Source organism: Lepisma saccharinum, chromosome 1 (assembly GCF_977018435.1).
Source record: "Lepisma saccharinum chromosome 1, izLepSacc3.1, whole genome shotgun sequence".
NCBI lineage: Eukaryota > Metazoa > Arthropoda > Insecta > Zygentoma > Lepismatidae > Lepisma > Lepisma saccharinum.
The window spans coordinates 13607761-13634792 of record NC_139229.1 but is presented as its reverse complement, the minus strand read 5'-3'; the positions used below and the strand labels follow the sequence as shown (position 1 = coordinate 13634792).

General features: G+C 38.0%; 2 protein-coding genes across 2 annotated transcripts in view; one reads left to right on the top strand and one right to left on the bottom strand.

Moving 5' to 3' along the window:
• The window catches only part of LOC145984970 (sex peptide receptor-like), a 215909-nt gene that overhangs the window by 27925 nt on the left and 160952 nt on the right, over window positions 1-27032 (top strand). The gene's annotated exons all lie outside the window — the stretch shown is intronic.
• On the bottom strand, window positions 229-26383 carry LOC145995368 (uncharacterized). Its single transcript, XM_083131990.1, has 13 exons — window positions 26340-26383; window positions 24261-24422; window positions 22662-22869; window positions 20311-20487; window positions 19607-19739; window positions 18117-18273; window positions 13709-13882; window positions 11973-12060; window positions 10824-10873; window positions 9523-9624; window positions 4245-4370; window positions 1325-1490; window positions 229-426 (listed from the first exon to the last, which is right to left on the bottom strand). Exons 2-13 carry the CDS (start codon window positions 24393-24395, stop codon window positions 308-310), a joined length of 1635 nt encoding a protein of 544 aa, XP_082988116.1. The 5' UTR covers window positions 24396-24422; window positions 26340-26383; the 3' UTR covers window positions 229-307.

The window sequence follows — 27032 nt, the reverse complement described above, 5'->3', positions numbered from 1 at the left end:
AGCCACGCCCCTGAGCGAAGGCGGGCAGGTTGGCTGAGGCTAGTGCGATGAGTGAGACCATCTTTATTTGGTGTTATTTGACCACCAGTGATGTAAAAAGACACCAAAGATGGCGCTGAACAAAGCCAATTTGCAAGAAGACTATGCTGACGTTACTTTACTTTACACCACACCTCTTCCAGCATATGAAAGGAAGACGTTCAGGCCAGAAACAGCAAACAAATCACAGAAGATATATTTGTTTTGTATTTGCAGTTTTTACAGTATACACACTTATGTTACATGATCAATGCTTGGCTTTGTTTGGCTACTTTCTTGTAGCCATCTCCAAAAGCTGCTTGCGGGAGACTTTTCCTGCCCTGGTGAGGGGCAAGGCGTCCAGAAACTCTACACCTCCTCTCAGCCACAAATATTCAGGGGCCTTTTCTGAAAATGAAACACAAATATATTCTTCTTGAAGAATACCTAACCTAAATGTCATAACTATTTTCTTTGCACAAGCTATCATCAAATCATTTAAGTGTATTCCATATTAACACAAGAATTTTATTCATGCATCCCATAAACGCAACATTGAAGTTCGTTCGACCTGGGTGGCGGAGTGGTTAGCACAGCGCGCTACAACGCCACGGATACTGGGTTCTATTCCCGGCATGGTCATGGTTGTTTCTTTGTGAGTGTCCCTTCATCAATCATATGATCACTCATCTCCATCGTCACGATTACCCAAAAGTAGCAGAAAATAGACGCTAAATAACAGAAATCAAATCATTCAGTGGCGTTCAGTGTGAGAATTGGACTTTTTTCTTTGGGGGGAGGGGCGAATGCAAGGAAATCAGATCTCTGAGCAGATAATGCACGTTTCTTCTACTATTATTATTATTATTAATATTATTATTATAAGCAGTAGCTTATAATTTATAGCGTCCTGTAAAAGTACAGTGAGGTGCATAAGTACTGCCAGGCAAATTGTCAATCGCATGTTCGATCACTTTGTACGTAATGCGATATCAAGAATTGAAACAAAACACAAACAACGAACCAGAGTCGGTGCAGATACATTTCTTAAAAATTCCGTATGCAAGAGAAAATCCCGATGAATCAACGTTACGTAAACACTACCTCCCACAATATTTCGAAGAAACTGTGCAAAAAATTAGATCGGTATGTTAACATGAAAAAGTGTGGGTCAGTCGGCCATTTTGAATGAATTTTTTTTACTTTTAGCCACATATTTCCGCTATTTTTAGAACATAAAAAATATATATTTCTTCATTTTTTCTTTGAGTTCCTAAAAATCAGTTCCATATTTATGAGAACCTACCTTCCACGTGCTTAATGACATCCTCCTTGGTAACAGAATGACCAGGTTTCCTAACAAGGTAGGCACGAATCAAGTTCACAACATTTGGCTCGGGAACTCCCACAACGGCTGCTTCCATTACACCAGGATGGGATTGGACGATTTCTTCTACTTGACTCGGGGTAATCTATAAGGAATAGTATTGGCCAGTATTAGGCAAAATATAACATGTATAAAAATCTAATATGCTCACACCCTGTGTTGATACACTAAGAAGAAAATTCCCCTCGAGTAATATGAAAAATATAAAATTCCCGGGGAAATTATGTTGTATTCGACTTATAGGAAATTCAAGTGAAAGGAGTTTCCTTTTATGGACTCCGTTAGTGTGACGTCATAGCAGACGACGAGCTGGGACTGAGTCTAAACAAATATAAACGTGTTTTTCCCCTATTCAAATACATTGAGTTTCCCATTGCAAAATGTAACTTTAAGAATCGTGCCAGCAGTTATGAGACAAAAATGTGATGCGCATCGTACATCAATGTAAAGACGAGATTTCGGAGAATACGTCTATATATAACATAGATGAGAATGTAAAGAATAAATGGAGTTGGAAAATGAGTAAATCGAATGTCAGAAAGGAAGCAGATTCGGAATCGCAGCCAATGGGCGCCGCCGGTTTAATCGCCTGAGGCTGCTGGTCTCCCATCATACATAGCGGCAGCTGGACCGACTTGAGATCGGGTGAGCTTCGGCTGTGCTCGGAAGTGGAATGTTATGAAAATGCATGATTTTCTTACTCCGGTTATTCTTTACCTTATTCTCTGTAAGATATGTGCCATATATAGTCGTATTCTCCGAAATCTCGTCTTTACATTGATGTATGACACGCATCATAATATTGTTTCATAACTACCCCTTTCGATGGGAAATCCCATTGATTTGAATAGGAAGAAAACACGTTTGCCTGTTGTTTGGACTCAGTTCCAGCTCGTCGTCTGCTTGTGACGTCACCACTAATGAACTCCATTGTGGTACTATAGTTGATTTCTTCCGCGCGCTGGTTACTTCATGACTGCACATAGTAGCCCCGTCTAGTTCGCTACACTTTTCGACTCTCTCTGCACTCGCGAGTATAGTTGGTTACACGGTGCAACAGCGACGCGCCTACTTCGTTAATTTGGTGTCTGCACCGTTTGCGCTACGTTCTGAAGCGGTATAGCGTGCTTCGTATGGTCACGTGGTGTGTGCTAACTAATCACATGCACGTTCAAAGCAGCGGACAGGCATTTGTTCAATCTTCTGAACTTGAAACACCGCTATTCGTCTACGTTGTTGAACATCATTTCCTTGCACCAGCCTGACACCGGGATACACATGCACTACACCTAGTGTCGAAAAGTGCAACGAACTAGAAAAGTGCTAGTGATAAAACAAATAGCAATAGTCTACAGTAATGCCATGTTATTTTAATATTTATTTAATATGCCCCAGTCGTTAGTAGCTCTATTGACGAGGCTTTATAATGCAGAAAACGCTGTGTAAATTTATTTCATGGTTTTCATGTTATAAGCGATCAAAGTTTGAGTTGGCGTCTTTTGAAACACACTGTATTTGTGTGCACACTCCTGTTCAGATACTTCAACTGTTCAACTCTATAAGGAGTGCCACTTTATGTGAAAAGGAGTGTACATTTTACTAGAAAAAAAAATACATGAATCACGATAGACATCTGACGAGCTTTATCGATTGATTTTACTTGGCTTCTTGTGCCACTTTTGGCTAATTTGCGAAGATTGAGATGAGTAATGATATGATAAAATTGATGAATGCCCAGGCCAGGATTCGAACCACGGATCCCTGGCGTCATAGCGCGATGTGCTAACCACTCCGCCACGGGGGCCAGCTTTATCATGAAGGTATTTGCGTGAAAATGGTAAAGAGCTTGACTTTTTATTATGAGTTACGATGTGGAGTAAAGTTCAAGTCCTTATTCGAAATCCACTTTACTTCAAAGAAAGATCCGAGAGACCCGTTTCCTCTCTAAAAAAACATATTTCAAGTCCACGTGGAGCCCAGTAGATCCTCCCCTCAAACCTCTCCCACCAATAGCGTCCGGTTTACGAACTGACAATACTTGTGAAGTCCACGTGGAGTAAATGAGATGTTGCCAACTCAGTTTCTTTAGAGCTTTCATAACGTGAGGTTGCGGTTATCTTTCCTAAACTCCATACCAGCTAACTGTAGACCAGGCTATCGAGAACAAGTGTCTGCGCAAGTAGTGACGCGAGACGGCTCCACCAATGAACAGTGAGAGAAACGGGATTGCGTAATGGGCGACGGGAGTTACCCGATTTCCTGTACGCGTTGCAAACTTTTGAAAAGGATAATACCGTACGCACATGGCAAACGGACCGTATTCTTGTCTCCAGGGCCGTACGATTGGTTTAAGAATTTCTTAGGGAAATATTAGGGATAAAACTGCAAGAGCCAATTTTGACAAGCCGTGCATTTAGCGTAAGGACTAAGGTCTGGACCGTATGGTTGGCAACACTGCGCTTTCACCACTCGATCCCTCCTCCTCCTCTGCCGATATGCGCGTCCCTGCTCTACAGTTAGCTGGGACAGGTTATAGGTTGTGTTATTGTGTTGTGCTATTTTTTTCAACTATGTAGAGACCTTGGAAGTGTAACGTCCTCGCAGTTCGTGTTGGATGTCTAAATACTGCAGGTAAAAGCGTATCATTCTACAGAATGATGGGATCGCAAACCGTCGCCCCTTATGGGTAATGTAGTTTATTCATAATTTTATTTCATCATTCTCAGAAGAACATGTGCTGGCTCGAAACCAGATATGCGTTCAGTCGGTTTCCTCTCGAGATATGTCAAAGACACCGAACTGGCTTTCGAATCAGGACTTGAACCATACTGTTACTTACGTGATGTGATTTGTACTTGAAGTTTTCTCCAATCCTTCCTACAACGTACACGAATCCTTCCTCTGTTATGTAACCCAAGTCTCCAGAATGGATAAACCCTTCCTTGTCAAGTGTCTGAGCGGTTGCCTAGAACAAAGGAAGGGCATCAGTTTGGCGCCAAACGAATTAGACACTGCCAGATGCTTACAATGCCCGGAGCTTCAGAATTTTATTGGATATCGAAAACCAATGAGAAAAAGAACATATCGCATCTCTCCATTGTTCTTGTATTGGCAGAGGAGAAGAAAAGAAATCTGTTGATTGCCTTTATCTTCTCGTTCAACTCATTTGGCACCTTCTGGCTTTCATCACTTTGAAAAATATGGAGTTTTATGGCGACAGCGAAGAGCAGCTGATCCAAAGTTCTTTGGTTGAATATCTTCAATTTCCTCTCTGATCACATCTTTGAAATAACATTTAATGGTTGATCCTTCGCCATGTAAGGACAAATTACACTGAATGATTGATTTAGTTCCGAGGTATGCAAATTTTAGCTGTCGTACCTCCCCTCGGCTGCCAAAATCTGCACGCGCCTCCACTCTATAATAATAATAGTAATAATAGATAAAAACATGTGATGTGACCATGAAAGATCAACACAAAATGTCTTCATGTGTTTGTTTACTGTTGGTACATATGAGTATACAAGTGATGTGTATAATTAATACAGGCGGTGTACAGGTTTTTTAATATTTATAAGTTGGTGTCATTTCATTCAGCCATACGATATTCATGAGATTAGAAGATAAGAAAGGCCGGATTACTTGTGTTAAAAACAGCCATACAGCAATGTTTGGATTTCTTCATTTAATTGTAGAACTGTTTGTTCTAACAATGCGCTCAATGTATGAAAGAAATCAACAATGATTTTACCTGTAATCTCTCTTTCAAAGCAGCAACTTCATTTTAAAGGCTGGCAACTAGTCTCAAAGGTGTAGGACCCGGTGGAGGCACATGCTGGTTCGGATCCCACTTTAAACTGTAGGTCCACTCCCGATTAGCCTTACAGTGTATAAAGTGGACAAAAACACCAAAACAATAAATCAAAGATGTACGATTCCCTTGTACCTTGTAGAGGTACATTCATAACCTTCAGTGTGTATAAATATCAGAAGGGTATGCCAAAAGTTTGTACAAATACACTATGAATGAAGCTTTTAGCATTGGCGTGGTTTTCTTCTACAAGGTGCAAGTGCAGTTAAAAAACATGACAGATAACATAACAACCAATGTGAATTGCAATGATACAGATAAAAAAGTAATAATGTAAGCGTTCCTGGCGACAAATGATGAAAGCATTGATATATTTGTTATAAACACGTTGTGAATTTTTAGAAAAAGAAATATTTTTTTCCAAAGTTCTAGCGCCTCCCCTGCGAAACTTCGGCGCCTCGGAGTTTGGATACCACTGATTTAGTTTCTTTTAGTTAGCTTTTCTGCCACTTTTGGCTAATCGCGAAGATGAGAATGGATGGTTTATGATTGAAATAGATGAAGTTACAAAACAAAGACAACACGAATCCCACGGAGCCGTTAGTCCAGACGCCAGAGCCTCCTTAGTGTGCTAAATGCAATCTAAGGTGTACCACGTGGAAAGAAAGTGAGCATTTGGGTGTCTTCGAAAAGGGTCAGACCACGCACATTACACTGGTATACACATTTTAATGAATTTAGTGCTTGTGCTGATTTTTTCAGTGGTTTCTTCATAATTCTGACCTGTTGATTACGAATATGCAAGGCTATTTGCTGCAGTATCAACAAATCGGATGGTATACACAATCTATGCTTTATTAATATGGTAAGTGTAGTCTATTTGAAACATGCATGGATTTAATTTCAACCATGGTCGATTCCTTCAGTTTAATTTAACCAGTGGCGTCACGTGCGGTTCACATACGGGTGTTCACAATAATGTATCTGTACTGAATGCAGATTTACTCCTCTCCCTTGTAACTTCATCTTCAATTGAAAACGTTAGAATAACAGTTTAACTTATTTTCAACAATTTCCCCCCAAAATCACGCTATATTTGAAGTAATACAAGATTTTTAAATACAACTAACACCCTTTTAATTACGTTATTTATAATTAGTAATGGCTAGTCCAAACTAATTAGTATAGCATGCAATCTCAGGTATGTACAACTCAATACTTCCATACTTCGCAATCGACTTTTTATTACACGGACCATGTTAACCAACGATATTCATTCAGCATTGATTGCACGTGCATCGTTAGTGGGACAGAGGGGAGAACGCGTCCACCCAAGAGTACAGGAAAAGTGTGTTATGTATATGTAAGATACTATTTGGGTATTATACAGAATGCCCCCGACCTCAATATCTCTGTTGCAATGCTTAAGATTGTAGTATCAGTCAATGTGAGTGACATTTCTCAAGCAACGTTTCGTATTTTTCCTCCTAACATGATTATGCCATGGTTCAGAAAGATTGATTTTTGACCATTTAAAGAAGGGGTTCCCAAACTTCTTCGCTTCACGGCGCCAAAGCCAGAATGAAGGCCTAACACTTGCAAACGCTCAGTTACTTGTAATGTTGCTTGCCTTTAGTTAAAAAATAATCACATGTTTCGAATTAGGAAACATTGTTTACGTAAAAAGTACTAAATAAGCACATATTTGAAACATTCATATCATTGACTAACAATTCAGTGAAAATATTGGGACATTTCGCGGCGCCCCATACTTCGGGAACCACTGATTTAAAGCATATAGTAACATCTATTCATTGTCGTTATAAAGATGTTTACCAACCTTGATCTTATACATTGCACGAAATGAATCGTTCCAGAGGCAGTCTTTTGGGTTCGAGTCGCTTGTATATGCGCAAATGGTAACAAACGCCAAGGATGTGTCATTTGCCTATCCAACGCATTCGGGTTGAATTGATTAATTAAGAGTACTGTGCGATGAAAAAAGATTAACCTTAACAATTCTATTTTATTTATTATATATATATATATATATATATATATATATATATATATATATATATATAAGGTAAAAAAAGTAAAGTGTTCCCCTGTGCTTAGCACCACGCCATAAAGGCGTATAGGATATATAAAAATGTATCTATTGCGAACAAGACTACTTGCTGATTTGTCCGAATAAGTGACTCAAGAACACACACTAGACATGCGCTTTCATTTGCTTAAAATCCGTCAGGTTTAGCGAATCCTCGCTCAAGTTTGCAACTATGTAGCACAGACCTTTCCGACTACCCCTAAACATGCATTGTATATGCTGCACTCTGGTGCTGAATGTAAGAAGTATTTCGCTTGCATCAGTGTTCGCACAGTGAAGTGAACATCTTCCGGGTATAGTGGCCAACAGCCCCTTAGCTGTCAGTTCTATGCAACACGCACAGCAATTCTGTTCAATTCCCTCCGTCGAACACCGTGAGAGTCAGTGTTACCAACTATCTATAAAAGTTATCAGACGTGAAAAAAGTCGTGTCAGAGTAGATTGTGTGGATATACTCGTACATCAAACAAAGTATTATTTCGAATAATTATATGTGTGCGTGTGCATTTAATATGTACGTAATTTAAGACATACATGAGTGTTCACGTGCTCGTGCGAACATTATCAGGCGACGCGCCTGAATTTAACACACACTGCTGAATGATTGCGGACTTTCTGATACAAAGAAAATTATAATGATATAACGCATTACTAATTACATGAGTTACACCTAAATATACAAACACAATATAGCTCTACCTTCGTTTCCTTGTTATGGCAAAGGCATTTTTTCAGGCTCAATTGTACAAAATATGAAAAACGATGGAAGTTAGGAGGTTAGAAAATTTAACTTTATAAATATCCAAAGAATCACATTGAAAGAGGTGTTCATTGGTAGGAACAATCCACATTCAAAAGTGAAAGTTTGTGTTTCTTCTTTGGGGAAAGCCCTCATCTCTTCACAATTTACACACTGGTATGCTCTCCGGAACTATTATTACACAAGGTTTTCGAAAAGTCCTCACATTTAAATTCACTATAACTTCGTAAAAAACAGAGATATTGCAGTGAAATAAAGTTTGTACTTCACAGCAGTCTTTAAAGTTGTACCTGGCAACACTGCATATCTGTCGTCCTCATCGCCACACCTCCAACTGGGTACTATTCACATCGATGCATTCCTGCAGTTTCGTCCTGAAGCCGAAAAGCCCGCGATGACTGTAGACATCTTTGCCGTGTGGTCATTCAAATCTCCTGGCTTTTTCTCGTACACTTCCTTCTTGACATATCCCACAGCCAAACGTTACATGGAGCCAGGACTGGCGACCTTGCGGGCCATGATGTTGGTCCTCTGCTGCCAATCTACCTGCCTCTTGAATCGACGCCATCTTGGAATCATCTGATCGCTCGCAGTCAGTTGATCATCTCAATGTGCAGTGTTGCCAGGTAAAGCTTTAAAGTCTGCTGTGCAGTGCAAACTTTATTTCACTGAAATATCTCTGCTCGTTATAGTGAATTTAAATGATGGAATGACTTTTGAAAAACCCTGTATTTAACTAAGGTGCGGAGACTGATGAATAGAGAAAGGATTTTTATGAAATTTCATATTCTCTATTTTTTACCGGACAGCGAAAAAACTTAAGATCAATACGTTCCGATAGGCATAAACTCCATTGCGCATGAAAAAATGATATTTCATAATATTTTGACAAAAGCTTCATATTTTACCAAATTCTTCATATTTTGTTTATATTTTAATGTTTTATGCCGAAGTTGTCTTAATTATATTATAAAAATCTTCGTGGAAACGCCAACAATATGTTTACGGTATATTTGTTCCTTTTCCTGTTCTTTGGGGTTTTCCAAGCATTTCTGGAGCAAAATGGTGCGAAACCATGTTGCCTTAGCCATAAATCTATGTTTATGTTCAACGATTACTGTGGATTCTCAAACCCTTGGGGATGTTTGAGAGGGAGGGGCTAGTGAATGGAATTTCATGGCGAAACTTGTCGTTATTTACTGCAATAAATAGGGAGTTATTGCGTATGATGTGCAGTATATACTGAGGAAGTAATTTTGTGACCAGAGTCGTAGAAATACTTCGAAATACATTTTCATATTTCTTCATATTTTGTCATTTTCAATTTCATATTTTCCTAAAATTTTCTTCATAAAAATCCGTTCTTTACTGATGAAGAAACGAAAAAATTAAGTGTTATGTTTTGCAGTGCGTTAACGTTCTAATAGCAAATTTACCTCAGGACGATTAATATAGCCTCTCATAACTCCGGGCCCTCTCATAAGAATTTCGCCAACCTTTCCCGGTCCAAGACCTCTGTTGCTATTTGAATCAAGAATCTGAAAGCAAATTACAAATATATTGTAATATAAAAAGATACAGCTATTCTTTTACGCATTCTTATCAAAAGTTGACATTTTTAACCGAATAACTTATTCAGTGTCATACATTCATAAAAACTTAACTCCTATGTTTAACATGCATATCTGAGCTTGCGAAAAGTTCCATATGTAGTTTAGCGTAGTGTTCTGTGTTAAAAGAACATATTTATATAAAAATGAAGTAAATTCGACAGACCCTATAGGCTGATATCGATAAGATAGGTTGTGAAGAAAAGTTTGAACTTTCTCAGGGATCGTGCATGGTGAACGGGGAATAGGTTGGGTCATGGAAGTGTGCAAATGTTTTGAACTACCCTCGTATTATCAATCATAATCAACGCTCGGATTTTTAGGTAAATAAACATATTTCCACATGTAAATATAAGCCCGCAAACCACTAAATACCGACTTTAACTTTAGATAAAACATATATTTTCCAATTTTTTAAGTATGTAAATTCAAATTCCTTTACATTTGCTTAGAACTGAATAAAACACAGATTTGGTCCAGTAAACTTGAAAGTATTTTTTTTTTTAAAAATCATAATTTTTCTCAAGAAGAAATATGTCAAATATCCTCGTGCTTATTTTGGAGGTTGGCAACAGTGCTCAGGTTTGATCCAATTCGACTGCTACCTTAATTCAACACTCGAAATAAAACTAACAAACTACAGTCAATAAACTTGGAAACTTCGTAAATTTCCAAAGTTTACAATGAAACCCCTTTGCTATTTTCAACCACTAAACCTAGTCAAAACTTGACTTCGTAAGATAATTTTAAAATGTTGCTAAATATTTGTCATATCTTTGCACATAATAATAAATATTATTAACACAATTCATCCTCATCTTCGCGATTAGCCAAAAGTGGCAGAAAAGAGAAGTAAAATAAATCAAATAATCAAGCGACTAAAAATTCAGGCTCTAAGCATAATGGTTCACATTTCATTAGCATTTATGGATTACGTTCAATCTCTTAATTTTTAACGATGAAGTCTGTTTTAAGGGGAGCTGTTGTTTCTAAAAGTCTTCATTTCAAAATAGGCCTTTAAAACTTTGAAATACAATGATTTTTCAAAAGAAATAAACCGTCACTCTTATTAATTTTATTATTCTAAAGCAAGGCTTGACGTAAATTGTTTGAGTTTGTTTACTTACCTTGAATTCAAAATGTGGAAGAATCATACCAACAAAGGAACCAAGGGCAGCTGTAAAATAGTAACATTCATTCATGAAATTGCGTTTGTCAAAAAATTAAGACGTTTACACAACTTGAAATACATTCATATTTTAATAGCAGGTTGGAAAATTGAAATGAAAATATCAGCATAGTTATGTAGAACTGTGACCTTTCCTATCAAACTTTTGACGTCATAAAGTGCACGTGACTCAATTGCCCAATCGCCTTCAGTTCGTCATCTCTGAAGTGTAATGTGATTGGTTCTTTCGCTGGCGCTCTAACTGGTGAAACGAGACAGGCGCAAATTGGCACAGTTATATCTCACGGACTATAGTAATATTACTTCTTGCGCTAAAACTGTATGGTTTGCATAGTTGATTGCACATTGTTTAGAGTATGGGTTGCTAATGAATAGCAAAAGTAAGACGAAAATAAAACTGAACAAGGTACAGTAAAACCTCGTTAATCCGGACTAATGAGGGAGATAAGTTGACTGGTTTAACGAAAGTCCGGAGTAACTGAAATAATCTACTAGAACAGTAGAAAGTACATTAAAACTCCGTTTATAGCAACAAACACGTTTATTATGGTGTATTTAAATGGCATAGGCCTAAATACACTACACAGCACAGTACAAAGTCTGCGGGAAACAGAATTTCATCAGTGGTTGACTACCTTTTCTTTGGGAAGTTCTCTTGTTGACTTCTAGCCACATTTAAAACCTTGTATTCTGTTTTTTTTTGGGGGGGGGGGGGGCTTTTGCCTGTCCGGCTTATCGGGGTTCGAATTAACGATGTTTTACTGTATGAAACAAATATTTGTAATGTAATGAATTGGTGAGTTATGAAGTAATATAGATGGCGCAAGTGTAGTTTTGTTTTATTATATTAATACACAAAAAAAGCTAATAAGCAATGAAATATTGACGCCACTGATAAAATTGAAAAATAAAAATCATTTCAAGATTTTTTTCCTTTTGATAAAATATATTCTTTTCTTGAGTAAGGAGAAGCGTAAAATATAAGTTCCGCACTTGTAAGAGCAGACATTTCATGCTTGTAGTAGGGGTACAAATTCAACACTTCGAAGGTAACTAATTTCAATCCTGTTATTTTTTGTATACTTACCTGGGTTATGTTTCAATCCTTTTTCCTCCTCCCAGAGTAATGTGGTGTAAGTTGAGGTAGAATATAGAACTTCTGTCATTCCATAACACTAGAATAAAAGCATGGAAAAGAATATTGCACAATGGAGTAAAGGTCGTTTTAATCTACATTAAAGTTGCCCTGGAGCCCGTTCAAAGCAACGGTGAAACTTGATATTGAATCTATGGGGACCAAGGTACAGCGAATACTGATGAAAAACAAATAGTTCACATTTTCACCACCAGGTGGAAATGTGGAGCTGAAGTAACAAGAAGAAGTCGGACATGGAAAACTTTATTGAAGTTTATATCAATATGGAAACGTAAGACAGTGTGATCAATGGTCGCACGAAGCGTTCCCGGGATGTTCACTGTGCACCAGATGTCAGTGCCACGTTTCCACCTGGCGGTGAAAATTTGAACTACTCTATTTATCATCAGCATTCGCTTCTCTATAGTCTCCATAGCCCCTATACCAAGTTTCACCTCAGTCCGATGTTTCGAACTGGCTCCAGAGGGTCCTGAGTAAGGGAACTATTTTTTTTTCTTTTCATATATTTCAATTAAACATAAAAGATGTAGGAGAAAGTATTCCTGTCGACGAAATCTCAAAAATCAATTTGTAAAGTTTAATTAATTTTCTACACGCAGTCCTCCTACACTTTGGTTCGTTTGTTTGTATTTTTGTTATTTTACGTCGCTCTTTTTGCAACTTTTGGCTAATCGCGGCGATGAGGATGATTAGATGAAATTGATGAAAATACACTCAAAAATACAACTAAGGCGCTGAGATCGAAAGTCAACCGCTTAGCGTGCTCACCCACAGGGTTGGTTTCTACACTTTGATGAAGAGAAAAATAACCATTACAATTAGATCTATGGAAAGCTTTCTAGTTAGTGCTCTCAAAATTAGATTTAATGTGCGGATGTCCTGGGAATTATCTTTACTACATTAAACTAATTTTACTCATTTATAGTTAGTTTCAAAACTCAGTTTAAGTTCCAAGGCCCGAGAACCCACAACGGGTTTTAATTCGCAGGTAGGCATTCCGGCCGACCGTTTCGCTCAGGTGTCGATCTGAACCGAAGTTTTCCGATCCGAGTAGAACGCTCATGGATTACTTTCCATTTGATTTCCTTTAAATCACATTGTCTTTGCTGTGCCGTGCTGACAATGGAAACATGATGCTTCACATAGGAATGATGTTTTGATTAAAACTTTGTTTACGTCGCTTTTATGTCACGTTTGGCTAATCGCGGCGATGGGGATGAATGTTAGAAAGCTTAAATGGACGAGAGACAATCACACCTGTGGACGACACAAGCCTTACAGAGGATTATTGTCTGGGTCAAGGCGCCAGAACGTTGTCAGCCTGCAAAAGATGCAGCCCAGGGTCTCTAGGTGGAAGAGATGTTAATATTTTAGTGCCTAAAAACCCAGAAAGACGTTTTGCTTCAATTTATATGTACTTTTGTTATTTTACGCCGCTTTTCTGCCACTCTAGGCTTCTCTCGCGACGATGAGTGTGAGTGATGATGATTAAACGAAAGTTTTTCTAGATACCATGATGGTAACGCTGCAACTTGTAATCATACCGCAGAAAATATTTGTAAACTTTATTTTGGAAAACTAAACACAATTAGAGCGTTATTGATGACCCAATTCACACTAGCTCCACCCCACATTGATGAGTATAATCACATAAAAAAGCAACTTACGTTGATTACAAATTTCATATTCGGGAACCTGGACATCAGGTGACTGATAACCTCCTCCGACAAATGAGCCCCAGCTGTAAGTACACATCTGATGCTGCTCATGTCGTACTTCTCCGCCAAAGGAGTGTTGGACAGCCACAGAACGAAGGTCAAGAAACCACATACAATTCCTGGCTGAAACAAAAGAATAATTAGTCAGTTTGCATAGTATTACGTAAGAGGAAAGGGGGTAAGACAAATGACAGTAGAGATGAAATGCCGTAGAATAGTTGGTAAAACAAGAAGAGGTAGAGTAAGTAATGAAAGAATCAGAGAAGAATTAAATCAGAAGCCAATAGAAGAAAAATTGACACAAAGACAATTATAATGGTTCGGACATGTGGTAAGAATGGACGAAGATAGAAAAGTAAAACAATTTATAGAAGCTAGAACAGAGGGAAGGAGAACAAGTGATAGGCCCCCCCGGAAGACTTTCGAAAAGGAATAGAAGAAATAGGACAAAAGAGAGGAGAAGGAATGAGAGGAATGAAGAGGATGGCAAAGGAACGGGAGAGATTGAAGGATTGGATACAGGCAACCGCCCGCTATAAGGGGAAAGAGGAAGAAGAAGACGAAGTATAGTACAGTAAAACATCGTTAATCCGAACCCCGATAAGCCGGACTTAGCTTAATCCGGACAGGCAAAAGGACAAAAAGCAGAATGCAAGGTTTTAAATGTGGCTAGAAGTCAAGAAGAGAACTTCCCAAAGAAAAGGCAGTCAACCACTGATGAAATTCTGTTTCCCGCAGACTTTGTACCGTACTGTATAGTGTATTTTAGGCCTATGCCCTTTAAATACACCATAATAAACGTGTTTTGTTGCTATAAACGGAGTTTTAATGCACTTTCTACTGTTCTTTTAGGTTATTTCAGTTAATCAGGACTTTCGTTAAACCGGTCAACTTATCCCCCCATTAGTCCGGATTAACGAGGTTTTACTGTATTACATTTTGACAACTCTACGTCATAGCAGACCTTTGACTTGTGATAACATGAAAGCACATTCAAATATTAAATGTGGTTAAGAATTTTCAAAATAATATGTTACTGCACGTTTGGGAATGACTTAATCAGAGAAAGTAAGTTCGACATGTGTTGTTCGTGGAAGGACTGTATATGCATAATTCGATTCGTTGTTCAACGAAACGTATACAGAATGAGTCCTGACCCGCCGGAAAGGTGGACCTAGTTAAGGTTCTAGGGCAATTTACAAATCTCGAATGAGAGATAAATTTCTGAAATTAAAAGAGTTAACTCCTATAACTAATTAACAATGTGTACCAAATGTATATTTTTGTAACATTGCTAAAAAAAAGTTACATCTGTTCCCAAAGTAGCCCATGTGTACCAGAGGTGGCCCACGGCTTATAGGTAGCTTAGAAAATGATGCTTTTGCTCAAGAAAACATTTCTTCATGTTTATTCACGTTTCTACATCTTATTAGAGAAAATTGTAGTTGTCAAACTTTTGATTGCTGACATGCATTATATAGAGTAACGACGAATAGCCGACCTTCGTGGAGCACTGGTCTCCACAGTCCGTACGACGCCACGGGTTCCCTAAAAACTTCAATAAAATGGCTGCTGGCAGCTACAGAGAGTTGGTTCTCTGCATGGTGCACCTGAGGGGGGACTGGGTGTATTAATGTCCTGCCATTTGTTAGCTGTGTTAAATACTAATATGTACTCATATTTGAGGCGTGTGCGACTTACTCACGTTATGTATATTAGAAGTACAATATAAAAATATATATACTATGAAATACTTACGTTTCGTGAGTATCTGCTTTCCGAAAAAAAAAAGTTTCAAGGTCCCTTCTTTAGGTTTTCGTCTAGGCCTGCATGATCACTTACATAGCTGCGTCAATTAAGGCAAGGATTGAGTTGGCAGGAAAGACAGGTTAAAATGGATAAAAAGTTGACTCAATATCAACTGACCCCATACACATAAAACCTTCATGTTCTAATCTTAAATTTAAAAACCCCAAATCTAAAAAGTCCGTAAAAAACCTTTACACACGAAACACGTTAAAAAACCTTTACACTGCCTTGCTCTCTGTTACGTTGTTTTTTTGGAACGCAGATACTCACGAAACGTAAGTATTTCATAGTATATACATTTTTATATTGTCCTTCTAATATACTAATCAGTAGGGAACGGATTTTGAGGTGCAGCACCATTCCAAAAATATAGTTGTTTTCATACCGATCGCTTGAGATATGCATTTTAGGACATGAAATCAAGTAAAATGAACACACTTTGTTGCACCTTTTCGCTTGATTAGCACATTTATCCCCTTTTAACCCCCTCTTTGATGCTTCAGCACCTTTTCCCTTAATTTTCTTTCATGCTTCGATAAAAGAAAATTGGATAGAAAAGTAATAAATGGCTTTCATTCTTGAGCAGCTACATAAAATCCTGTAGTCTCATTTTGTAGATCAGAACGAGAACTACAAAATGGTGTAATATAATCATTGCAGCCCAAATAGTTCCCAAGATAATGTAGCAAAACCCGCGAGAGAAAACACAAACTTCAACAAAACCTATTCAGCAGAACCACAGTTCTCTATGCGGTCCGCGCGCATTATATACAGAAGGAAAAGAAAAAAAAGAACATTTTGTCAGCAACTTTTGGAAAACATTTGTATAACCTTTTTTCCCTTTCCCGACCATAATTTTCCACCTTAAAATCCTTTCCCTATACCTGCCGCAAATTTAGTTTGGTATTGACACTTGAGAACCACGTGTTGAAATCCGGTCTACGTCACTGCGGGAGGGTGGGTTGCTGGCATGCGAGCCAATCAAAATCTTCCCAGTGTTTCACCCAGGCCCTGGTTACCTAGCAACAGAAAACGTTTTTCTCGGTGTTGCCGCTTATCGGGCGATTCTTCCTGCGATCAGATTTCATGTTGTTGGGAGAGGACGTGTTGACTGTTTGTTGTGTTGCGTTACTGTGATATTTTAACCAGTCCGTTTGTTTAGTGTTTATTGAATTTAGAGTATTCTTTGTTGTATATAGCGTGTTGCTTTAGTGTGTTATTTTTTGTACATAATTTTCTGTGTTCTGCTTGCGTGTGTCGTGTGCTTGTGTGAAGAATGTCAAGCACGGGAGGCAATACTCGAGATGACAATGTACCAAAGAGGCCATGCACTAAAAGAAAAAGGAATTCGTCTCAAAGGACAAACGCGAGAGATGGTTTGTTCTGAGCGCAAATAATTTGAGCAAGAGAAAAACAATGGGGTCGAATCATTTCTGTAAACAAAGTTCTGGACAGGACTGCTGCTGCTTTCGGCGTGTCTAAGAACACTATTGTTACCATAGGGAAAGAAAAATATAATGTGGTAGAAATAAATAAATAAATAAATGCGAGGCTTCACAATTGGAAACCCCAGGAAAGAATAGGAATATCAGTAAACGCGTGACAAATTTATATACTTTTCAGCAAGATGCTATTCTCGCCATATTTACTCTTATTATAGGAGGAAAGATCATCCCACTGTTGGGAAACTGCGCGTTTCGTTGAAAGATTCGGCATTTTTTCAAGGTGGGAAAACATCTTTAAGGACAGTCATAAAATATCTGGGATTCTCATACAAAAAAAAATAATGGACCCAAAATAAAGTATGGAGGCATATGGAGATGTGGAGGTAGAGCTCCACACATTCTCGACCCCGACCTAGGCCATATTATGGACGTGATGCGGTGATGTGGTTCACCAACCGCCTTTACCACAGGTTTGCCCCAGGTACTCACTTGGGCTGAGTCGACCCCGGAGCCGCTCTGGATATTTGAAAAAGTTCCACAAATCACCGCGGGTCTCACGCGTGAAAGTCAGACGCCCCACCAACTGGACTTTGTGCACTTCAGTTGCGGTATAATTGAAAGACGGGCAGACTTTAACGGCGACTTCGGAAAGAAATGATTATTGAAAGTGTATATACAGAATGGATTGAAAAGGTAACCTGTAAACAATGCTCATTTCATTAATTCGTTCATGTTGTAAGGGAGATGGAAATGAATAGAAAAAACAATAACACATTCATCATTGTTGTCATCATTGTTATTCCATTTTCCTCGAAAAACAATAACACATTTCATCATTGTTGTTCCTTTTCATAACACGTTTTCCTCGACACAGCGTCAGACGGCTGAAGTGCGTACTGTACCGCATGATATGGCAACACCGTGACGCGTGTTCCTTCAGCTCTCAATACCAAACTAATTTTGCGGCAGGTATAGTAACAAGACACGTCTTGGAACAAATATATTCTACATATACACAGTAGTCCCTAATTTTCTGTAGAGAAGTTAATCAAAATATAGTATATTATATGTACAAGCACTCACTTGACGCTATACCTAGTTACCTTGTATGTCTGAACAGCCTGTAAGAATTTCTCCTCATCAAAAACCGGGGCCGTGTACATAGGAACCCCATGGATTAGGTTTATCAACGACATGGCTGGTCCAGCAACGTGGAAATTACGGAAGGTTATAAGACAGGGCTCGATGTCATAGGCGAACCTGCAATGTATTCGTACGCGTTGCTAATGTACATAGTAATGAATAAACATTTAACTAAAATACACTTGGGAGAAGTGCATGAATGAACATGTAAGCTTAAATGTATCCCTATAGCAAACAGTAGAGGAAAGTGACCAAAGTAGGACCCCCGTTTTGTTTTTCGTCCCTGGTGTCATTATGGCATATTATTTCTATTAGAAATTTAATAAAATGGTTTCTTTGATATGTTTGCTAACGTTTTGAGTAACTTAATCCTCCTTAAAGCGAATGATGCTTTGCCAGCAAGCATTTCTGTAAAAAGGGACGAAAAGTAACAACGGAGAAAACGTGGCCAAAGTCGGACCCCTCTTTTAACAAGTTCCAAAAATTGGAAAAGACGCAAAGAAATGTAAATATATAATATGTAGTAAATTAATTACATTTATTGAGCTTGCATAATGAATATAGATGTACGAAAGTAATATAATATAGGCTACCAATATCCTAACTGCGTCAACCGCCCTTTCCATTTTTTGGACATCACACCTTTTCCCACCTACATTGCCTTTTCCCTTGAACATCTGAAACAATATGTAAAAAGACTTTACTAACGAGTAACGACCCTTTGCTTCAATTACAATTGTAATGTTAGGCGTTCATTGAGCGGTCCTACTTAGGGCATTGTACTCGTGGAGTCCTATTGTTTATACAATAAAACCACACGTAGAATCTTCAAAGAAACCATTATCATAATTTCAAAGTACAATACTTACTAGTGTCTAAATTGTAACAAGATTGCTACTTATCTCTCTCTTAATTAGCAAAATTCCCACTGTTGTGCACCGATGTACAAACTTTCATTCACACAAAAACTAGTCATGGCGGACTACAGCACCTGATACTTGCACGTTACTGCTGATACCTTCCCTACACAATCTTTTCGTTATTCTTGACGTGTTACGCCCATCGCGACCACGCGGCAGCACCTACTAACGGAAACAGGAAGGGGGTCCGGCTTAGGTATTAGAGTCCGGGTTTGGTTATCCTCTACGTGTGTTATTTGTAATAATAATAATTATTAGAAAGTAATCAAATCTATAAATAATGTTTTTATAAATCCTTTGGGAGACTCTTCTACTCGCTACACCAGATTAGTGAATACCCACTGGTTTGACTTGACTCCGTTAATATATTGATATAGGTAAGCTCTTTTGTTATTTGTTTTTACTTACTTCATTCAATAAAAAGCTTTCGAACACCTAGCGGGCTTTCAATCTCCGAACTCTCACATTAAAATCTTATTTCTGGAATTTCGATAACTTACAGAATCATTCAGTTAAATTATTGTTGTTACCTGCCATTATATACCAAACTGAGCACGGAATGGTGGGTGTGCATCGCTCCCTTAGGTAGCCCTGTGCTGCCACTGGTGGTAGGAAGCCAAATTACATCTTCTTTTGGATCCACATCAACGTCATCGGGACACTCTGAAATTAATGATAAATGGAACAATTGAAACAAGGATCAAGTCTCTAAGCTGATTGATTTGCAGCCATGGCCGTAAAAACAGAACTAATTCATAAATTCCAAAATGGCTGACCTTTTCTCCTCAAGATGTCGTTAAAAGCATTAGTTTTTGTTTTCTTTAGCTGGAGAGGTTTTCCGATAGTTACCCATGAAGCACTTAGTAGCATTTTTTGGGTCTAATTTCACTCATCTATAAAATCGTTACTTTCTTAATAGTAAGCTCATTCTGTAAGAATCACAGGACCGTCAATTCAAAAACATGTAATGACCTTCATTTGTGTTTTTATACATTAAAAGGTATATTGTTCATTTTGGATAAAGAAAAATCATGTAATTGTAAGTGGAGATTTAAGATTCGATTAGATTGTAAGATTAGCAAGTTACAAACGCTAACGGGGGGGGGGGGGGGTGCAATCGGTCCTCGTTAAGTCACCTACATTCAAGTTGCAAAGTATGACTACAGTGTTTTGTTGAAGGAATTTTATAGTGGGAGAAAACAATGCACACTTTGTATATTGCTAAATGACTCACCATTACCACCATCTTTGAGAAGCTCGTCCAATGAAATTGCCTCTTTAACGTCACCAATGGAGAGCAAGGTTACACTATCGCTTAGGAAGGATATAGATTTCTTCACTTGGCTCACAGTGTCTCTGTCACACAAGACGAATCTTGTGTTGCAGTCTTTCATCAACTCTGCCTGAAAATCTGAAAATACATATTTTATAAAAGAGTGAATACCACGTCAGAGAAAAGTGTTTCCTACCTCTTGCTTTATTTACTATCTGCTGTTCAAATTTCACCATCAACATTGAAGAGCGATTATTTTAGTTCAAAGATGTGGTAAGTAAATTGTATAGTAAGGTATTCCTCTGCTTATTTTTATCAAGTTCAGTGTACCGTAGAGCGATCACAAACAAGAATCTTTGGCCAAGAGCCGTCACGGATTTTCCCCTCCATCCGCTCAACTCTGGCGACAAGGAAGTGCTATAATTTTGCTGTGTAATTTTTAATGTATAATTCAAAATTGCAATGCAAAATTTGCCTATTGGTTGACACAAGAACTGGCATGAAATGCCAATATGACGTTCGTCTTTGAGTCTTAACTCTAATGTATGCACACCTGTGTATATTTTTCATATTTGTCCACAATTCCTCGAAGAAAAGAAAAATATATCGTCCGTTGTAATATGACGGTAATGTTTGTGCTCTAAATTAGACTATTTTATTGTTATGAGATGTCGATGATGAAATCTTAACATTGCTTGCTAGAGATTCTCGTATCTAGTGAGAATTAAATTCTCAGTATCCTCCTGTTAATTCACATCTTGATAATCTGATAAATTCCAATGTAATAATTAGTTTAAACCCAGAAAGATATAATTCCCTTTTTCAAATAGAATTGTTAATAATAAATGTATTTATTAATTGAATGTAGAAAAATCTCCAATTATAGAAAGCTAATTAGAAACTGTTACCTCTCCTTCTCTTCCCCTCTCTCTCTCTCTCTCTCTCTCTCTCTCTCTCTCTCTCTCTCTCTCTCTGTGACACACACACACACACACAGTCACTATCTGTTTCTATGATTTTAAATGTTTCATTTTTTAAGAAAATTCTAGGATGTCATAAATATATGTATCTTCAGTGCAAATTTGTGAACCTCCGTGCAATGTGCCTCCATCGAACCCGGTCCCCCTTGATTACAAGGAAACTACGTTACCACTACGCCATCGCGGAGGTACGTTAATTGGTTTGTGTTAAATTTTGTGTAATTGTTAAATTTACCACTTTTGCTGATGATGAAAGTGGAAGAAATGAGAATTTAATCAACAAAATTCTGTTCAGTGAGGAAACGACCTACCTTTCACACCTGTAGTAGAGAGGTTGATTGACATAATTGCAGCATTGGGGCGATTCAGGGCCGTTTCGCCCATTCCCGTTTCGCCCAGTACCGAAGAACTTGTTTTATTGGCCCAAGTGATAACCCGCGCCAGAACGGAAGTACCGTTTCGACCCAAGGAAATATGAAAGTAAAAACTCCCAATTGTGTAGAGTCATATACATCGAATTCACTCGCGATCTTGTAACAAATCGTGCTGGGAATGCGACGAAGGATGTCGCGCAATTATTGTGTTTGTACTGTGTATTCTTATGTACATATATATATATATATATATATATATATATATATATATATATATCTGCATTTATGTTATTAATGCATTAAACAATGCGACAAGGCTCCCCTTTGGAAGCCACAAATGGCTTTCACATTTTTCTTCACATTCAAAAAATTCCCTCTGGGCGAAACGGTACATCCGTTCTGGCGCGTGTTATCGCTTGGGTCAATAAAATAAGTTTTTCGGTACAGGGCGAAAGGGGGAATGGGCGAAACGGGAAGACACGATTGGGGCAGACGAGATACCAATAAATTTTCCTGATTAGGAACGAGACACACCAAAAGTGGTTCAATACCTGGTGGAGGTACATAGTGGTTCGGATCCCACTTTAAACTGCAAGTCCTGTCTCCATTAGCCTTACTGTGCATAAAGTGGACTTAAAACACCAACTCAATCAATCAAACACCAGAAGTGAACTCTTAGCTTATCGTTTTGAGCTCAGTAGCACTGGTTGTCACGGGTAGCAGTAATTCTTTGCGGCATATATTTTGAATTTACGTCTCAAACAATGTTTTTCGTAATTCCAAGTATCTTTCATAAAATTGCCGACTTTTGGGACACTGTATAATACTGCACAGAAAATAGTTTGTTACTATAACTAATAATTTTAAGACACACATACATTTCGTCTGTACTGTACAAAGTACTCAACACAAAAATATGCACCAAGTATCAAATCTATAATAATAATATGATTACTACCTTCAGGGTCTTCTGGAAACCCTCCCCTGACGGCGCCATTGCACATCCATACTGCAATTACAACGACCTCCAGGAGTGCCATCTCGTTAGTTACAAAGTACAGGACATCTCCTTTCTTGAGTCCTAATTTGGTAAGGGAGCTAGCCACTTTCCTCGACAGTGTCTCCAACTCTGAGAATTTAACACTGGTTCCGTTTACAGTGTCTGTCTGAAAGAGAAGAGAAGGTTATCCAAGACCATTTTCTATTCAAATCACCTTAACAGTGACTAGTGTAACATTTAGTTGCACTATTACTTCATGGACATACTGAAGAGAGGGTTGATTTCTTTATTTACTCCCCATAATATTGTATGAAATTATGCGTGAGTTTTTCTGTATATCCTATCCCAGAAAATTGTCAACCTTGATGGTCAAAATTATATGCCAGTGAAAAGCAAAGTTCTATACATTGCGTTAAAGAAGAACAGCTTTGGATTGCGAATATACTGCACATGTATTTCTAAAGTCTTAAATTTGTCTGTAAATAATTCTTCCTCAAGTACTTTTCCACTAACTTTGATTCAGAAGATCCAGATTCATAAGTTTCCAATTGTGGCAGTCTGTTACCTTCAAATTTATTTTTAAATAGTGCTCACAGAATACATTTCAAGAAATTTCGCTGTGCAAGAAGAAAGATTATTAACTACTTATAAATTACCTGGGCTATATGTTTCATGAATTATATACAAATTAATGAAACTGCTTCTAAGACATCAGTCTGTTGCCCCTGGAAATGATCATTATACAGGGTTACTACAAAGGAAATAGACACTTTCAATGTCTTATAAAACAAAAACTATTCGTAATATCGACATAAATGTTGCACTGTTAGGTTGAGGAACTGTGGGAGTTCCGATAGGCCACATTCTTGGTGTTTGTTGTTGTCGCTGATTGTTGTTCGGGCGCAACAATTGCTAAGATGGCTGCAAACGCCGTTGAAAAATCATATTGTGTTCTTAAACTAGCCAAAACAAACTCCTCCGTTACTGTCGTACAACGACATTTTCCAACACGTTTCGGAAAACCAGCACCTGCTAGACAGTCGACCTACGATTGGTACAGAAAATTTGAAACAACAGGGTGTTTATGTGAAGGTAAAAGTACGGGAAGACCCACCGTGTCAGAAGAAAAAGTAGATCTTGTCTGTGCTGTTTTTCAGCGAAGCCCACAAAAGTCCACAGCAAGGGCGAGTTTGGAACTACAAATGCCACAGCAAATTATTATGTGTGCCCAACATTCCGAAGACGTTTTATTTTATTATTTTATTCCACAACCTTCCAAAAGTGTAGACGCAGGTATCCTACACCGGGTTTGGGTTGAATTTGATAATCGTCTTGATGTGTGCCGTGTGACACAAGGAAGCACATATTGAACATCTGTGAGTTCCCGACACAAAACTTAAATAATTATTTCATAAAACAGTGAAAATTGTTTCCTGATAACATAAATAGTTTTGGATTTGTAAAACATGGAAAGTGTTTTCTTCTTTTGTAGTAGCCCTGTACACACACACATATATACATGTACACAACATATATTCTCTGCAAAAAGATCCTTACAATCCACGCCTTGTCCCCCACTTGAGGCAAGATGCTCCTGATCCTTGAGAAGATGAATCTGGTGATGGAGACTTCTGGCACTTTGTCATCCTTGTTCCAGAAAGGGGAACGGTATAACCTTGTACCATCCTCCATTCTCAGATGTGGTGCTACTGATGGTATCTGTAAGGTAGATAGGTAAACAATTAACAAGTTTCCACAACCTATCAACATTTTGAAGAACACTACACAAGAAATATACAGTCAATGGTAATAACTGCTGGGAACCTTATAACGAGTAGGCGAGGTGAACACTAAGGTTCTACCATAACTCATACATATATCCTTAAAAAACATTAAAAGATGGTAAATAGAATAATAATCCCCCTATGAACTATACAGGAATTGCAGCTGTGAAATTTGCGTTGTGCAGTAACCATATTTTGACCAGTCATTGGTTGGCTGAGAAAATTTATATTGCTTTCTGCAGGATCAGTTGAGATGAAGATTAGCAATTGTGAAGCTTGAGAAGAGACAGGAATGAAATAAAAACATGGTTCATTATACAAGACCAGAGGAGGAAAAAGATAGAGCAGAGAAATGGAGCAACGAACGATGAAGAAGAGGGAAATAGAATGAGGCAGAAGTGAAGAGAATAGATAAATAAGTTGCAGAAGGAAGATACAAAACAGAGGCAAGAGAAGGAAACAGAGATTGAGAGACCGAGGAGGAATCAGAAAGAGGAAATAAAACAGACAAAGGGGAAAGGAGAGAGGAAAAAGGAGACAGAAGATAGAAAACAAGGAGAAAAGAGAGAGAGGGAAAAGGAGAAAGAAGATACAAACTAGAGACAAGGTAAGGAAAAAGAGAGAAAGCGACAGGAAAACCAAAAAGAACTAATAAACAGTCAACGGAGGAAAAAAGAAAAAGCGAGAATAAAGAAAGCAGAGACAAGGGAAGGAAATAAAGAGAATCTGAAAGAAGAAATAAAACAGACAAGGGAAGAAAATAGAGAGAAAAGAGAGGAATAAAACAGACAAAGGAAGAAAAGAGAGGAGAAAGAAGAAAGAAAACAGACAGGGTAAGAAGAGAGTGAGAAATGTGAAATAATAAATAAAATAAACAGTCAAGAGAAGGAAAGAGGGAGAGAATAAGAGAGAGATGAAGAAAGAAGAAATAAAACAAATAAGTGAAGAAAGAAGAGCGAGAAAAGAGAGAAAGAAAACAGACAAAGGAAGAAAAGAGAGAGAGAGAAAAGAGAAAGAAGAAATAAAACAGTCAAGAGAAGGAAAGAGGGAGAGAATAAGAGACAGAGGAAGAAAGAAGAAATAAAACAAACAAGGGAAGAAAGAAGAGAGAGAAAAGGGAGGAAGAAAACAAAGGAAGAAAAAAGAGAGAGGAGAAAGATGGAAGAAAACAAACATAGTTAATGCAAGGAAAGAGAGAGGGAATAAGAGACAGAGGAAGAAAAAAGAAATAGAATTAAACAAGGGAAGAAAAAGAGAGAGGAAAGGGAGAAGGAAAACAGACAAAGAAAGAGAAGAGAGAAAGGAGAATGAATAGATAAAACAGTCAACAGAAGGAAGGATAGAGAGAATAAGAGACAGAGGAAGAAAGAAGAAATAAAACAAACAAGGGAAGAAAAAAAGAGAGAAAAGGGAGAAAGAAAACAGACAAAGGAAGAAACGAGAGAGAGAGAATTGAGAGAGAGAGAGAGAAAGGAGAAAGTAGAAATTAAACAAACAGTCTAGAGAAGGAAAGAGGGAGAGAATAAGAGACAGAGGAAGAAAGAAGAAATAAAACAAACAAGGGAAGAAAGGAGAGAGAAGGGGAGAAAGAAGAAATGAGATACAAGGGAAGGCAAGACAAAGAAGGAGAAGGAAAGAAAAGAATCAGTCAAGGGAAGGAAAGAGGAAGAGACGTGAGGAGACAGCGAAAATGAGACACATGGGTAGAGATGGGAAAAAGATTGACAAAAATGAGTACAGTCGAGCGAGCGAGAGAGAGAGAGAATCAGAGGAAGGGATGAAGGAGAGAGAAAGACATAGAGAAACAGAAATATAAGTCAGCAGAAAAGTTAAAGAGAGAAAGAAATATCACCTTATTCACCAAGCAACCGACTAGATATGAAGTACTGAGTCTCACTTCACAGCAATTACAGTGTTTAACATCTTGTTAAAAACGCCATCCCCAGATGTTATCTGGTGTTTCACAAAATAGGGTCGTAAATTACATCGTCTTATTTCAGGCTCTTCCGTAAGGAAAAGACAGTTCAAAGAAATCTCCTGAAATACCGCCACACTTACGATTCGCTTTTGATAATACACTGAATGTGCTTGCAGCTACGAAAATTTTTATGGTTGCATCACCTGACCTCGAATGTGAAACAAAAACATACGAATAGATTTGAGGCACCGTTTCAGGTCAGTGTCTAATTAAAGGGATACGTTTGGCAACACTGAACACAAGTTAGTCACATGAAGTTTTTTTTTCTTTTTTTGTTAGTAACACTGAAATTGCAGTTGGCGAAAAAAATATAATTGACGTTGTTATTTGAAAGGATAATGCTGTTCGTTTGGGTTTCCTACAAAGTGGTTGCAAGTTTTTAGCTTGGGGGGGGGGGACATTTTATGCAGGGTGTATCAAAAGTGATAGCGCAAACTGAAGATGTGAAAAGTACACGATAGTAGTAGCAATAAAGTCTCGGTAAGCATGCTTTCCACGTGTGATCTGTCATAGTCCTACTTACGTTAGTAAAAATGACAGAATTGAAAAGTTCACTTCGCTAGACAT

What these genes read in the sequence shown, in the direction of transcription:
- LOC145995368 (XM_083131990.1), bottom strand. Translation starts at nt 24,395, where the DNA reads ATGGAGGATGGTACAAGGTTATACCGTTCCCCTTTCTGGAACAAGGAT. An exon ending in TGGGGGACAAGGCGTGGATT is followed by an intron (nt 22,870 to 24,260) that starts GTAAGGATCTTT and finishes CTTCTCTTTCAG; the next exon opens with ACAGACACTGTAAACGGAAC. An exon ending in AGTTTGGTATATAATGGCAG is followed by an intron (nt 18,274 to 19,606) that starts GTAACAACAATA and finishes AATACATTGCAG; the next exon opens with GTTCGCCTATGACATCGAGC.